The sequence below is a fragment of the Sus scrofa genome, chromosome 9 (genome assembly GCF_054392235.1).
Source record: "Sus scrofa isolate SSC_HxYL_T2T_F1_AM1 chromosome 9, Sscrofa_HxYL_maternal_Yorkshire_Landrace_v2.0, whole genome shotgun sequence".
In the NCBI taxonomy this organism is placed as follows: domain Eukaryota; kingdom Metazoa; phylum Chordata; class Mammalia; order Artiodactyla; family Suidae; genus Sus; species Sus scrofa.
The window spans coordinates 13,024,019-13,039,081 of record NC_139391.1 but is presented as its reverse complement, the minus strand read 5'-3'; the positions used below and the strand labels follow the sequence as shown (position 1 = coordinate 13,039,081).

The window sequence follows — 15,063 nt, the reverse complement described above, 5'->3', positions numbered from 1 at the left end:
GAGAACTGGCTTTTGGGAGTTCTGTGGAGGTTCAAGGGCAGCTAGTAAAAAGTCCATCCAAAGGACAAAATGTGGAACTGAAGGCAGAAAAAATTGAAGTTGTTGGAAATTGTGATGTCAAGGTATGTTTTGTGACACTTTTATGGAGGCTGTTAAGGATTAATTTAAAACATTAGCACTGTTTTAAGTGTGATGATGGGGAAGATGGCACGTGGGACATTTTGATTGTGACTTCCTAGATTATTGAGACAGGTGATAGACCTGAGGAATGCAGAAAGAATAGCAAAAAGTATTCGTGTAGAAGGCCAAGTCTTAGGAGTGAGAGCTAAGTGATATTACTCTATGCATCTCTGTGGTGCCTGTCACCTGAAATTTGCCACTTTAGCAGACATGCCTAGTAGGCTGCAGTGACAAAGAGACACCAGGGCAGACCACGTTCTTTGGAAAGCTCTGCCTCGGAATGACTTGCATGATCTAGAACTGCATCATCCAACGTGGTAGCCACTAGCCACCTGTGGCTATTTAATATTAAATGAGCTAATATTAGAAAATTCAGGTCTTCAGTGGCCGCATTTCCAGTGCTCAGGAGTCACATGCAGCTGGTGGCTACCGTACCATGTGGCACAGACACGAACATTTCTGTTCATCACGTAAAATTCCACTAGACAGCATTAGAGTGTGGTAATGCTCGGGCTGAACAGAGATAAAAATTCTACATTAAGATTTGTTTCTCCCTGTTTCTGCAAGACTCTTCTGTTAGTAGCTTTTTACTTAAGCCTGATAAAGAGGTTAGAGGGAAGAGAATCAGAATATCAATCCAGTTTCTAATTGGAGAAAAGAAGGCTCAACCAGGTAAAATGACTTGGGTTAGGTCATCTTGCCGATTAGTGGCACAGCTGAAAATCTTTGTACCAGCCAATTGACTCGCCTGTGGTTTTGCCATAATCATCTTCAAATATTTAATGAACAAAAAAATGAAGAAATGTAGGGAAATAGCATCATTTTAGTTCATTTTTAGTTCTTTTGGATAACTGGAAGAAATTGAAAATAAGAAAAAAAGAAAATAGAAAGTTTTTTGTTTGGTTGGTTGGTTTTACGTTTTAGGGCCACACCTGTAGCATATGGAAGTTCCCAGGCAAGAGGTCAAATTGGAGATGCAGCTCTCGGCCTATACCACAGCCATAGCAACTCAGGATCCCAGCCTTGTCTGCAGCCTACTGCAGCTCACAGCAATGCTGGGTCTTTGACCCACTAATCGAGGCTGGGGATCGAGCCCACGTTGTCATGGATTGAGGTTCGTTACTGCTGAGTCATAACAGAAACTCCGCAGTTTTTTTTTAAATGTCATTCTGAATAATTTTCCAAGAAGTTCTAATTGACATGTAAAATCAGGAATTGGGTTCCAAGGTGTCTGAAAAATAGATCGTGAAAATAATTTTGAACTCAGAGAGGAATGGAGATGGTTACCATTTTTATTATTGCTTTTTTAGAGAAATGTTAGATTATTAAAATTTTGCCATGTGTTTTATCCTTCCTCCTCGTTTCAGTGTCTTTATTTATATATATATATATATATTTTTTTTTTTTTTCTTTGGTCTTTTTGCTATTTCTTGAGCCACTCCCGTGGCATATGGAGGTTCCCAGGCTAGGGGTCCAATCGGAGCTGTAGCCACCGGCTTACACCAGAGCCACAGCAACACGGGATCTGAGCCGCGTCTGCAGCCTACACCACAGCTCACGGCAACGCCAGATCCTTAACCCACTGAGCAAGGGCAGGGACCGAACCCGCAACCTCATGGTTCCTAGTCGGATTCGTTAACCACTGCGCCATGACGGGAACTCCAGTGTCCTTATTTAATACTCAGACGTTACCGAGTTCCCAACCTGCGAGCAGTTTCCAGATTCCTATTAATGTGATAATACTGTCTCTTCAGTAGGTATGGGGGCTTTGTCTCTAGGACTTAGTGTGTGCATAAGGCTTAAAAGGAATAGATAACTCTAAAACAGGCTACCAACGTGGCTCTTTTACTTCTCTGTTGTATTTTTTATTGAAACATTGGTTTTGATCTGAAAGTTTTTTCCCTACCTTCTCAATTTTGTAAAATGAGTGTGGGCAGAGAAATTTTTCTAGGTAGAGTCATAATTTCCTTAGAAATCTTTATGACTATACACTGCTCTTCCAGATGACAGAAAGCTGTTGACCTTCTCGCATGTTCTGAAACAGCGGTACGTGTTGATGAACAGTGATAAATAATGCCAATTGATTATGTGAGCTTATGGGCTTTCGAGACATTTGGGTGATTTTAAAATTGAACACCAGCTGTGTGTGTACAGCTGTAGAGAACATAATCTTTAATATCCACAATGTTGTAAATTCCTGTGTGCCAAACAGTGGACTGTTTTGCGTAATTATATCCTAATCTGTTTGTAAGTAGTGATTGACAGCTAATGGGTAGAGATTTGATACCTAAGCATTTAGCCTCAGTGATGGTAACTTTGCCCAAGACTCTAAAGCTAGTAAGTAATAGAGCTGGATGCAAACCCACATCTTTCTGATTCTTAATTTGTGAGAATTAATGTGTCAGTTATGTTAAGAAATGAGGAGCCGTTCCCATCGTGGTTCAGCGATTAACAACTCTGACTAGCATCATTGAGGACGCAGGTTCTATCCCTGGCCTCACTTAGTGGGTTAAGGCACCGGCATTGCCATGAGCTATGGTGTAGGTCTCAGATGCAGTTCCTGTGGCTGTGGCTGTGATTGGACCCCTAGCTGGGAACCTCCATATGCTGTGGGTGCAGCCCTCCCCAAAAAGGCGGGGGGGAGGAAAGCATTTTAATTTTACTCTACAGCATTATTATTTAACAACTGCCTTGGAAACTGATTTTATGAAAGAGTATCTTTTTTAGCTTCTAACTTGTTTTTCCTTTTATTGGCAGGCTTTCCCTTTAAAATATAAAGAGCGGCATCCTCTGGAGTATCTGAGACAGTATCCTCACCTTCGGTGCAGGACTAATGTTCTGGGTTCTATCCTGAGAGTTCGCAGTGAAGCCACAGCTGCTGTCCATTCTTTTTTTAAGGTAAGGAGCTTTGCTTCTCGGTGTTCTTGCTTGTGAGTTGAGTAATTGTAACACTAGAGTATTATCCTGAACGTTCTTGTGGTTATTTACTGCAAGCACCCTTGATTGTGTGGTACTTTTTTTCTGTGGCTGATTTTAAATTTTCTCTTTATCACTCGTTTTGAGCAATTTGATTAAGATGTGCCTTGGCAGTTTTCTCTATGTTTTTTGTGTTTGGAATTCATTGAATTTCTTGCATCTCTGTGTTTCAATTTTCACCAAATTTTTCTGTCATTTCATCACATACTTTTTGTGTTACTTTTCTCCTTTGGTGACTTCACTTACCCATATATTAGTCCGCTTGATATTCCCATAGTTCACAGATGTTCTTTTCTTCTTAAAAATGTTTTTCCCTTGTGTTTCTTTTGCTATGTTGTCAAGCTTACTTATCTCTTTTTATTAAGTTTTATTAAAGTATCGTTAATTTACAAGGCTGTTGATCATGTTTCTTCTAACATGTCTATCAGTTATGAATCAATTTGATTGATTAGTGTCTTTTTTTTTTTTGGCCTTTTTGCCACTTTCTTGGGCTGCTCTTGTGGCATATGGAGGTTCTTAGGCTAGGGGTCTAATCGGAGCTGTAGCCAACAGCCTACGCCAGAGCCACAGCAATGCAGGATCCGAGCCAAGTCTGCAACCTACGCCACAGCTCACGGCAACGCCAGATCCTTAACCCACTGAGCAAGGGCAGGGACCGAACCCGCAACCTCATGGTTCCTAGTCGGATTCGTTAACCACTGTGCCATGACGGGAACTCCTGATTAGTGTCTTCATTATGGATTATGTTTTCTTGCCTCCTCGCATACCTGCTCATCTTTGATTAGGTGCAGACGTTGTGAATTTACCTTGCTGGGTGCTGGATATTTAGGAAGCGTCTTATGCTTTGAATGGTTCTTCCCCTGGCCTTGGATGGTTTCCTCACACGCCTGTGCTGATCATTCCTCCACCTCTCACTCCAGGGTGATGCTCTGTACATCTCTGAAATTGTCAGCACAGCTCTCTCCTCTCTGGTTCTCAGTCCGGTCAGTTCTAACCACTTTGGCCTCCTCAGACTCTCAGCTCTGTCTCAACTCAGAGACTCTGCTGGGTTCCACTATATTTCTCCCCTTTTCATGCTGGAAAATCTCAAGGTGTAAGCTGGGCCCCGGGAGGGTTCACTGTGTTTGTTTGCTACCTCTCAGGGGTCACTCTGCTTTGTTTCTGATATCCAGTGTTGAAATATCATTCTTGCATGTGGTTTGCTTCTGGACTTGTTTTGTTTTTGGTTTTTTGGTTGTTTCAAATGGGAAGGTAAATCTAGTTCCTGTTTCTCCATCTTGGTCACAGGCAGTTTATATATAGTCAGCACTAATTTCTTTTTCCTTTTTCTTTTTTAATGACTGCACCCACGGTATTCGAAGTTCCTGGGCTAGGGATTGAATCCAAGCCACAGCTGCAACCTACACTGTAGCTGTGACAATGCCAGATCCTTTAACCCACTACACTGGGCCGGGGATTGAACCTTCGCTTCTGCAGCGATCTGAGCCACTGCAGTTGGATCCTTAACCTACTGAGCCACAGCAGGAACTCCAGTAAACATTGATTGTAAAGAATTATTGGTATTGATCAAACAGATTGGTCTAATGACTAAAAACATCTTGTCTCATTTAGCATTGCCTTTCAACCATTTTCGGCAATCTAGGAAAGCCACAGTGAATATAGTTGGTAAGTTGATGAAGTGGAGGAGGGCTCCAAAGGCAGGAGTGACCCAACAGATAAAGTTCAGTGTTACTCCGTGTAGTTTTGGAGCTCTTCCTAGGCCGTTTCTCCAGGTCCAGCTCATTTGCAAAGATGGTCTGATAGCATACCCTCCCTTGGGCAGCATCCCAGTTGACACAGGCCCAGCCCTACCACAGCACATCAAGAAAGTTCTTGCTCTTTGAAAAGCTCCTTAAGAGGTAATTTCTGGTGTTTCAGCTAAAGAATATCATGGCTTTAAAGCATGAGAACAAAGGAAAACAAATCACATTATACAGTGTCATCCCATTGTGGTTTGAAAGGGTACATTTACATATGCTCTCATAAACCTTCTTACTGAAACTTCCACGTGGCTTTTCAGTTGTGCTTGGCCACAAACAAAAAATTTAGTCAGATGTAGCAAAGCATTTTTTTCCCCCATATGACTGTAATGGCTGATAAAGCCAGTGGACCTGCTTTAATTCAGCAGGTTTTGTGGATTTCTGGCCACTAGGTGGTGGTATAGGCAATTCATTAACATCAGTGCTTCCCCCAATTCATGTATTTCTTTATTACTTGAAGCTTTTACAGATACGTAAACAATTTAAAAATTTAAAACTAAGAAAAAACTAGAAAAAATCTGAAATCAACTAAGCAAGATCAAAAATTTTTAAACAATTTAAGTGGTTGAAAATAATGGCACTATTGGGGAAGGTTGTAAAAGGTAGGTACTTTTTTTTTTTTTGATGGCCACACCTGCAGTATATGGAAGTTCCCAGCCCAGCGATCAAATCCAAGCCACAGTTTTGACCTATGCTGCAGGTGCGGCAACACCAGATGCTTTAAGCCACTGCCCCAGCCAGGGATTAAACCTGACCTCCCGCAGTCAGGTTTTTAACCCACCGTGCCACAGCAGGAACGCCAAAGTAGTTAACTCTTGAGTGCTATAAATTCACTTTCTAACTGTAAAGCTCTGGAAAATATTCTCCCGATGCTTCCAAGATGTTACCCACTTGTGTATGGAGAGGATCACATTGTTTAAAGAAATCATGGGCGCACTCTAAGATGCGTTAAATCATAGTTCTGTATTATCCTCTACTTGGTACTGTTTTTGTGTTTGTTGCTTTAGGCTCTCTAAATGATGTTAAGACTTAAAATGTAAATTTGCATCAATTTCAGATCTAGAATTGTAGGAGCAATAATAGAAATCTGAGGAGAAACCTCTAGTTAGGATACTTTAAGGATCTTGAGTTTTTTGGTTCGAGTGTCAAACATGTTTAGTATATAACTTGCTTTGCTTATAGAATTGACACCTTTGCTGAGTACTAAAACTTGACTGTATAGAATCCTCAAAATTTTTTTTACAAAAGTAGAGTTTCTCAAATAATGGGATTTGAGAATAACTGTGGAAGTTATTCTAAAATGTATTACATTCTTCCCTGGCTTCCTGAAGTGAGTCAGTAGAAAAGAGTTTGCCCTTTCTTGGTGATTTGAGGTTCATCCTCTGAGTATCAAATTGTTTCCTCCTCAGTATGGCAGTGCCTTCAAAGCCTGTTGCGGTGGGGAGTTTTCTTTGCCCCCGTGTTGAATGACCTAGGACTGCTGTGTCTTTGAGTTCCTGTGATGCTTTTCGTGGGTTTGGGCTTTTTTTGTTTTTTTTGTTTTTTTTCAGTCTCCTCTTAACTGTCACTTTTTGTTGCCAGTGGTGTGCCTGTGGCTAGCAGTTGCTGTCATGTTTCTTTTTTGTTTAGAATGATTAAATAGTCTTAATTGGTGTGTGTTTAAAAAATACATATATGTAGTTCATGAGTCTTTGAGTGAGGTGTATGAGCCTTCATACATGAATTTTAGAATTTTCAGATACTCAGTGCCTTATAAATACCTGGTAATAGAAATATGAATCTATCAAAATGTTTAGGTATTTAGAGGTGGTGGGTGGAATCTGAAGAATTGGGCCAGTATTTTGGGCCCCTTCTCTGGTCTTCATATCTCTCCTTAGAAACCCCTTTGCTGTGGGACGGGCTGAGTACCTGACCTTGGTACCCCAGAGTGGAGACAGCCACTGACCATACTCTTGCTTTTATTTTCCTTTTTATCTTTCTACTTCCCTATCTGCTTTCTCTTTGGGGGGCTTTGTTGTTGCTTTGTACCCTTTCCTTTATAATTTTTCATGGTAATGTTACGGACTTGGACGTGATAAGCCCTGCAAGTACTGTTAAGGCTTAAAAAGCTACGCTTTTTTAAAAAGCTTAAAAAGTGACCCTTTTTGAAAGGTTTAGCATTATTTGAGTATTGAGAATAAATCCTACTACCTGAGTGACTTTTTTAAATCCCACATAGTTATTTTCATAAGATTCACAGTGGTATTTCTTGCGGCAGTTGACCAGTGTTAACTTTGGCAATTATGTGTAGCCGTTAAATTTTCTCCTCCCTCTCCCCCTCCCTCTCGCCACCCTCGTTTCCTTTGGATTTTTCACTTCCTCACTTTGTTTATTGCACTTGTGCTCATAGTTGCCTGCATTCATGTGGAATAAATGATTCATGTCCATAATTCTTGGCTTCTAGGAGATAAAAATTTTATGCAGTAATGTTATCGATTCTGTGTTATTTGTTCTCTGTAATGTGCTCTGTGCAGCACCTCTCCACACGTTATTCCCAGATTAAGTACATATTTGAGTACCTTCTGAGACTCCTAATTTATAGCTTGAATATTTAATCAGTCTACACTATAAGGCAGGTTATTGCTGGATACTTTGTATCATAGCCATAATATTTTAATTCAGACTTTTTTAGAAAGGACAGGCAAATTTGGGAGGCCCCTGGTAATGCACTGAGATATTTTTTATTCCACCAGTGATAGGCAGAATTTAACACAGATTAGATGTGTGTATATAAAATTGTTATACTGATTTCAAGACCAAAATGTTTGCATTAAACACATACTATTATACCTTTGCAGCAGTTCACTTTAGCTGCCTCCACCCCAGCCCTGCAACATTTATGCTAAATGTGACCTTTTGCCTACATCCATAGTCAGAATGAAAGAAGCATAACCTTGAAGTTGCTGGGTTATTTCAGTTTTACTAGCAGAGCTTTTGTGGTTCACTAATGGAAGTAGCCTACAACTTTGGAAGGGAAGAATTGTAGCTGGGTGCCAGAGTAATGGATGGATTTGCTGCTCAAAATCTTCCTTGAGGCAAAGGAAGTGCATCGCCTGTGCCTTGCGCAGTGTACTGTGCCATCAGTTTAACGACAGACTTCTTAAAAATCATTTCTGCCTTTTTTGCAATTTCTTAGGTCCCTATTTGTCAGCCTTAGTTTATCTCTTTTCTGATGGTTTATTGCAGTTGAGAGTCTCATTCCAAAATAACCGAAATCATATTGATCACTCTATATTCCCTTAGCAGTGTGGACGGCAGGCATCGTATGCATTAGCCTTGAGGGAGGGAGTGAGAGAGAAATTGCTACCAGTATGTTGGAGAAGCTGGGAGAAGAAATGGCGCCAGACCTAGACTCTGTGCAATAGGTTCTTGTCCTGCCTCCGCCCTCCCCTCCCCCTGACTGGTTGAGTGACTTCGGTCTGTCGTTCAGTCTCTCTGGGCCTCAGACAATTTCCTTATCTTTGAAGTGAGAAGATTGGACTAGATATTGTCTAAGTCAGTTCCTGATGTAAAATTTTTTATACATGGTAAACTCTCAACTTGATGTCTCAGTCATTTTATTTGGGGGATTAAGAAGGGATTTGTTATGGCATTCTCTTAGTGCTTTTTAATCAAATGGTAAGGTGCAATTCCTGGAACTGTTTCATGTACAAATACACTGAGAAGAGCCGTTTCTCTTTTTCTTCCAGGACAGTGGCTTTGTGCATATTCACACTCCAGTAATCACATCCAACGACTGTGAAGGGGCCGGAGAACTTTTTCAAGTTGAAGTAAGTTGTGCTTCCCATTCCCAGTTGCTCTCTGTTATCTTTCATTTGAGGGTTTGCTTTAAATTTAAAGAGTTACGTGGGTAGACCATGACCAGAACCTGAAATTTTGTTGATTGTAAGCCTTGCAAACCATAAATCACACTTCTGATTTCTTGTCCAACCAACTGTGTTACTTACATTGTGGCTAAAAAGAGTGCATTTTTAATTTAGTAGTCTGCTTGCCTTTTTTATGTAATTGATGTGGTGAACTCGAGAAATTTGAAGAAACTAATTAAAATTCTAAGGTATCTTTTGTGCAGATTCAACCCCCAGTTAATATTTTGGGGTGTAATTCTTATTTTAAAAAGAGATGCATTAGGATAGAGAAGCATATATGTATTTTGTTTTTCTATCTTTAAAAAAATGTATTTTTTCATAAGAAATGATTTAATCTGTACACCTCATGAAGGCTTGTATTTTAATTCTTTGTTCAGCAATTATTTTTTGGGCTCCTGCTATGGGGCCAGTCATTGTCAGCCTGCTTTTGTTATAGGAAATTTAAGTTACTGGTTTTTCTTACTTGTAGGCAATTGAAAGCCTTTTATTTATCAATTTGATGGCCTGTTTAAAATTATTGGCCAGTAATATGGTAGTGTTCAAAGAGAAATGTATATTGATTTATTTTTTATTTTTTACTTATTCACCAATTTCTGTATCTCTGAGAAGTTAGGGTCCTTGTTTATGCATTTGGATGATTCCATCAAATTACAAGACCTGTATAAAACTGCTCTCTCTGGTTCACTGTGTTCTGACTCTTGATCATGATGCTTTCCTGTATTCGCTGGGAGAAATTGTCCTGATATGTCCAAATCATTATTCAAAATAATAGTTAAATGCTGTCTTTCTTTATCTTTAGCTTGAAGAAATCCTAATGATAGTCTTCTGCAGAAAGTAGAATAAAAATGCTTTGCTGAACATTTAAAATAGGAGTGTTAGCATCTGTGTATGAGTTCAAGGGAGGCAGCAGATGATAAAATAAATGTAAGGTGTAAAAAACATTCTCTTCTAGGCGTTTATGTTGTTTATTTTCTCTCTGCACCTTAGTAATCTTGTGAATATTGAAGAAGGATTACCTGAAGTATAATTCATGATCCCTTACTCTAAACCACCACATATTAAAAAGTAAATGAGAGGGAAGGAAAGGTATAATTTAAAGGAGGTTTTACAAATACAAAGGGAATTATTAAAGAAACCCACATTAAAGAAGTAAAAAAAAATCCGTAATACACAAATAATGATAAATTTGGAGATAACTGCTTTACTGCCAGAGAAATCCCAATAACAAGTCTGAATGATTATAATATGTGTATTTTGCCCTTTAAACAACGCAAAACAAGTTACCAAATAAGTATAAATACATAGAAACGGGAAAAATGTATTTCTGAAGCTGAACAAATGAGAAGTGTTCTATGTTCATAAGTGTTTCGGGGCCAGGTTGAGGAATTTTATATAGTGGAGTTAGGTCTTTGTCTGTTCAGAGTGTCAGAAAGAGATGCTCTTGAATTCATTGATCTTAGGCTCTTGCCGTCTTGTTGTAGATCAGGTTTCAGCAGCCTGTGGCTTTTGTGCTATGACCTGCTGTCTTTGTTGCTTTCAGTAGTTCAGCTCCTAAGACTTGTCTTCCGCCCCTCCCAACCCCTTGTCCTTTGAAATCCGTGCTCTTTTTTTTTTGCTTTTTAGGGCCACACCCACAGCATATGGAGGTTTCTAGGCTAGGGGTCGAATTGGAGCTGTAGCCGCCAGCCTCTGCCAGAGCCACAGCAACGCCAAATCCAAGCCACGTCTCAGACCTACACCATAGCTCACGGTAACGCCAGATCCTTAACCCACTGAGCGAGGCCAGGGATCGAACCCGAAACCTCATGGTGCCTAGTTGGATTTGTTTCCACTGTGCCACACTTGGAACTCCAAAAAGCAGTGCTTCTTATTCTCAACTTACACATCTCTGCCCTTCCAGGCTTCATCGTGTTCATTTCCTCCTGACTCCATGTAGAGGCGTAGGGGTTTGAATTGGCACTCCACGGTTTGAAGGAAGTCAAGTATCATATCTAAATTCTTGCTTCTCTTAATCGTGCTCTTTTTTCTCTGACAGCAGTGAAGTGTCAGTAGCTACTTAAAGATAAGGATGCCTGGTACATACTCAGGTTTGAGGATAGCAGTAAGGTGCCACCTTGAAATGCACAGTAAGAACATAATCCACTGTTGGGAAGTAAATGCGTGTCCCATCATTTTAGTTTTCTTTTTCTCATTCCCATTTTCCGCTTTAAGACTTCAGATGTTTGTTAAGGTTTGATGACTACTGAATACACATGTAGGAAGTTGCATTCGAAGCATTAATTTGTTATTCAGCAGACATTTGGAACCATCTGTGTTCAAGATGCTGTGCTAACTTTTAAGGGGGATATAAAGATGTAGTCGAGGTTCTGGCAGGGGGAGCTGGTGAATTGGCAGGGCTTGATGGAGGAAGGAGCGTTACTTATCCTGCAGTATTCCTTGCGTGTACACTTTTTCCTCTTTGTCTTAGAGCCCTCGCTGAGTTCCCACAATCGTGTTTGAGCTTCACAGTTCTGGAGTAATTAGTTTGTCTCTGAGAAGATAAAAGAGACTAAAGTGAAGAATTCGAGATTGTGGCAACATCTAGGCATTAAGAAGAAATAAGGTGGAACTGCTTTATGTATTTGAGGTTACAGGTGTTACCAATTACAAGTGGTATGAAATCTACAGGGTAATTAGATCAGTGAGGGTTGACTTGATCAGAAACATCTTCAGAACTGAATGTGTGACTTAAGTGTACCCTTGGGAGAGTATTTCAGGTAGGGGAACAGTGAGCAGAATCAAGCAGTTAAATTGAGTGTGGGGTTTTCACTGGACTCTAGACAGATTAGAAGATTCATATTGGTGAATCATAGAAAATAAAGTTGGAGTATATAGGAATGAGGACATGAAGCAGATTTTTTAAGAACTGCTTAATTGAGATCTATTTTACATACATACCATAAAAGTCATCCACTTAAAGTATATAGGTCCATGGTTTTTAATATCGTCACAATTGTGCGACCATCATCACAGTCTCATTTCAGAGCATCATACCGCCCCAAAATGAAACCCCACGCCCATCCTTTTCTGTTCCACCCCCAACTCTAAGTAACCACTAAACTGCTCTCGACAGATTTGCCTCTTCTGGAATATTTCATGTAGGTGCAATCATACAGTACAGCCTTTGTGAATGGCTTCTTTTCATTTAGCGTAGAGTTTTTGAGGTTCACATATTTGTGGCATGTATCAGTATTTCATTCATTCCCTTCTACATCCAGCGCATATTCTGTTTATAGATGTCCAACACTTTGTTTATCCAGTCAGTGGTTGATTGGATTTGGATTTTTCCTACCTTTAGGCTGTTAAGAATAATGCTACAATGGACATTTGTGAAATCACTTGGATGAGCGTATATCATTTCTCTTGAGTGGAATTGCTGGGTGTATGGTAGTTTTATGGTTAATATTTTGAGAACCCACCAGCCCATTTTCCAAAGTGGCTGTGCCATTTTACACTCCCACCAGCAATGTCTGAAGGTTCCGGTTTCTCCCCATTATTGCCAGCACTTAATATTGTTCCTTTTTTTATTAGCCATGCCAGAGTGTGGAAAGTGGTATTCCATTGGGAGTTTGCTTTTTTGTTTTTTTTTTTAATTTTTTATTTTATTTATTTATTTTTGCTTTTTTCTTTTGATGGTTTACAATTTATATGTAAATATGCAAGTCATGTTTAAGCTTTTAATTATTCTACTCTGCCAGGGTGTGATAGATAAATGACCACATATTGTGAAATTAAATTAGGCAAAGAAAATCTAGGAGTGATACTTCATATAACAAGAACGGTATTCAAGTCTAGGTTTACACATTTCAATACTTTTTAAAGGGAAGAGCGAACTGAGAGTATATGAAGTGGAACCATGAAGACCAGTGTAATTTATGTCTCAGTCTTAAACTCTGGAGAGTCTCATACTGAATCTTATACTCTGTACTGAAGTTTGGCATTAGATTGGTTTGCTGCTTCTGAATTTTTGTATATATACATGTATAGAAAATAAACTTTATCACTGTAACAATTTTTTTAATGGCTATACCCATGGAAAATGGAAGTTCCCAGGCCAGGAATGGAATCTGAGCCACAGTTGCAGCACCACCAGATCCTTTGACCCACTGCACTTTGCTGGGGAGATCAAACCTGTTCCTCCACAGCAATCCAAGCTGCTGCATTCAGATTCTTAACTCACTGTACCGGAGCAGGAGCTTCGTCGGTATAACCTTTTTTTTTTTTTTGTCGCTTTTTTTTAGGGCTGTACCTGCAGCATATGGAGGTTCCCAGGCTAGGGGCGAATCAGAGCTAGCTCCAGGCCTATGCCTCAGCCACACCAGATCCGAGCTGCGTCTGTGACTTCTACCACAGCTTACAGCAACTCCAGATCCTTAACCCACTGAGCGAGGCCAGGGATCGAACCTGCGTCCTCATGGATACTAGTCAGATTCCTTTCCCCTGAGCCACGACGGGGAACTCCAGCATAACCATTTTTACTGAGTCATTTAAGACCATTGTGGTCACAACCATCGCTATTATCTATTTCTAGACTTTTTCAGCATCCCAGGAGAAGAGTCCTCATTCCCTTTACCCCCAGCTCCTCGTAATCTCAGAGGTACTTTTTTTCATCTTTGTGGATTTCTGGATGTTTCCTATAAATGGAATCATACAGTATGTAGCTTTTTGTGTCTCACTTCTGTTAACATATCAGAATTTCATTTTTTTCTTATTACTGAATAGTGTTCAATTGTATAGGTAGACAGCATTTTGTTTAGCCATTCATTCACTGACCAACTTTGGGTCATTTGGGTTGTTTCTACCTTTGGCTATCGTGAATCGCGATACTGTGAACGTTCATGTTCAAGTTTTTGTTTGAACACCTGTTTTCCGTTCTTTCCAGTATATATTTAGGAGTAGGATGCTGGGTCATATGGATGTTCTCTGTTTACCTTAGGAACTTCCAAATTATTTTCCACAGTGTCTGCACCGTATTACATTCCCATGACTGATATGAGTGTTCCGCTTTTACCGTTCTCACTGAAGCTTGTTCTTTGCAGTTTCTTTGATCATAGCCAGCCTCATCGATGTAAAGGGATGTCTTGTGATTCTGATTTGCCATTCCCTAGAGCCTCAGGATGCTTGAGTACCTTTTCTGTGCCTATTGACCTTTGTGTATCTTCTTTGGAGAAAAGTCTGTTTCCGTCCTTTGTCCATTTTTTAATTGGCTTTTTTGTCTTTTTGTTGTTGAGCTATAGGGATTGTTTATTCTAGGCACAAATCTATCTTTCCCCCTCTCCTCCAGCAGTGTGGAGCCTCTAATGTTGCCCCTCCGGGGGCACAGTCTTGAGTATGCCCACAGTCAGCCAGAGATGGCATTGATTCTGGAAGGGCTGTCTTTGGCTCTTTCCCAGACCACACCCACTTCTTAAACTCTATTAATTGCAGCTGCTTGCTCTGTTGTTTTAAACAATGTCCTGGGGGGCATACATTGCTTCACAGACTAATACAATCAAATTCAGGCTCCTTTAATAATACACTTCCCAAGGTCAGTGTTTGAAATTTATTCTGACCCAAAAAGGTCTCTTCCCCGCTCTCTCTTTCCGTTTCTCTCCAGCAAACTCGTAGATAGAAGGTTTAGCCTTTATCTCCAGTGAACGTTAGTCTCCTCCCAATGGCCTTTCACTACAATCACTGTTTTTAAGAGCATCCTTAGGTTTGAATTTATCCACACTCTGTTGCAAAGGAAGTCACAACCTCTGGGGAAAAAGATGTGGAAGTCTGGTTGAGGGCTTTTCTACCCTAGTGAAAAAATCTCTGAACCAAGACTCTGGTGCTGCAGGCAGGAACAATGCACACTTCTTTCCAAGTGACATCTCACTTTAGGAGCTGAGTGCACAGTTGAGTGGGTGGTTGCAGCCCCAGGACTCCTTGGCTTGTCTCTCCCAGCAAGGAACCCCCACCCTATGAGCTGGGGTAAGAGAATCCAGGTCTGGTATTCTTAGCAGTGCCTCGCGCAAGGCAGAGCCTCCATCCCAGGAGCAGAGACTGGGCAGAAGAAGGGAGCCCCCTGCCCAGCCACACTCAAGCAGATCTTAGAGCAGCTACCCAAGTAGCAGTGGGCCAGATGGGAAATGCTGGCACGCTTCTCATCCTGATTGGGAGCTGGATTTCAGGAGAACCCT

At 40.5% G+C, this 15,063-nt stretch overlaps 1 protein-coding gene across 6 annotated transcripts in view; it reads left to right on the top strand.

Moving 5' to 3' along the window:
* The window catches only part of NARS2 (asparaginyl-tRNA synthetase 2, mitochondrial), a 142,649-nt gene that overhangs the window by 4,510 nt on the left and 123,076 nt on the right, over positions 1 to 15,063 (top strand). For all 6 annotated transcript variants that reach the window (XR_014814769.1, XR_014814770.1, XR_002335551.2 and 3 more), the window contains 3 exons: positions 2 to 122; positions 2,938 to 3,078; positions 8,684 to 8,764. Coding sequence is in view for 2 of the 6 variants with exons in the window: in XM_084975471.1 (XP_084831597.1) it covers positions 2 to 122; positions 2,938 to 3,078; positions 8,684 to 8,764 (343 nt within the window). In the remaining 4 variants the exon portion in view is untranslated. The remainder of the gene's footprint in view (position 1; positions 123 to 2,937; positions 3,079 to 8,683; positions 8,765 to 15,063) is intronic.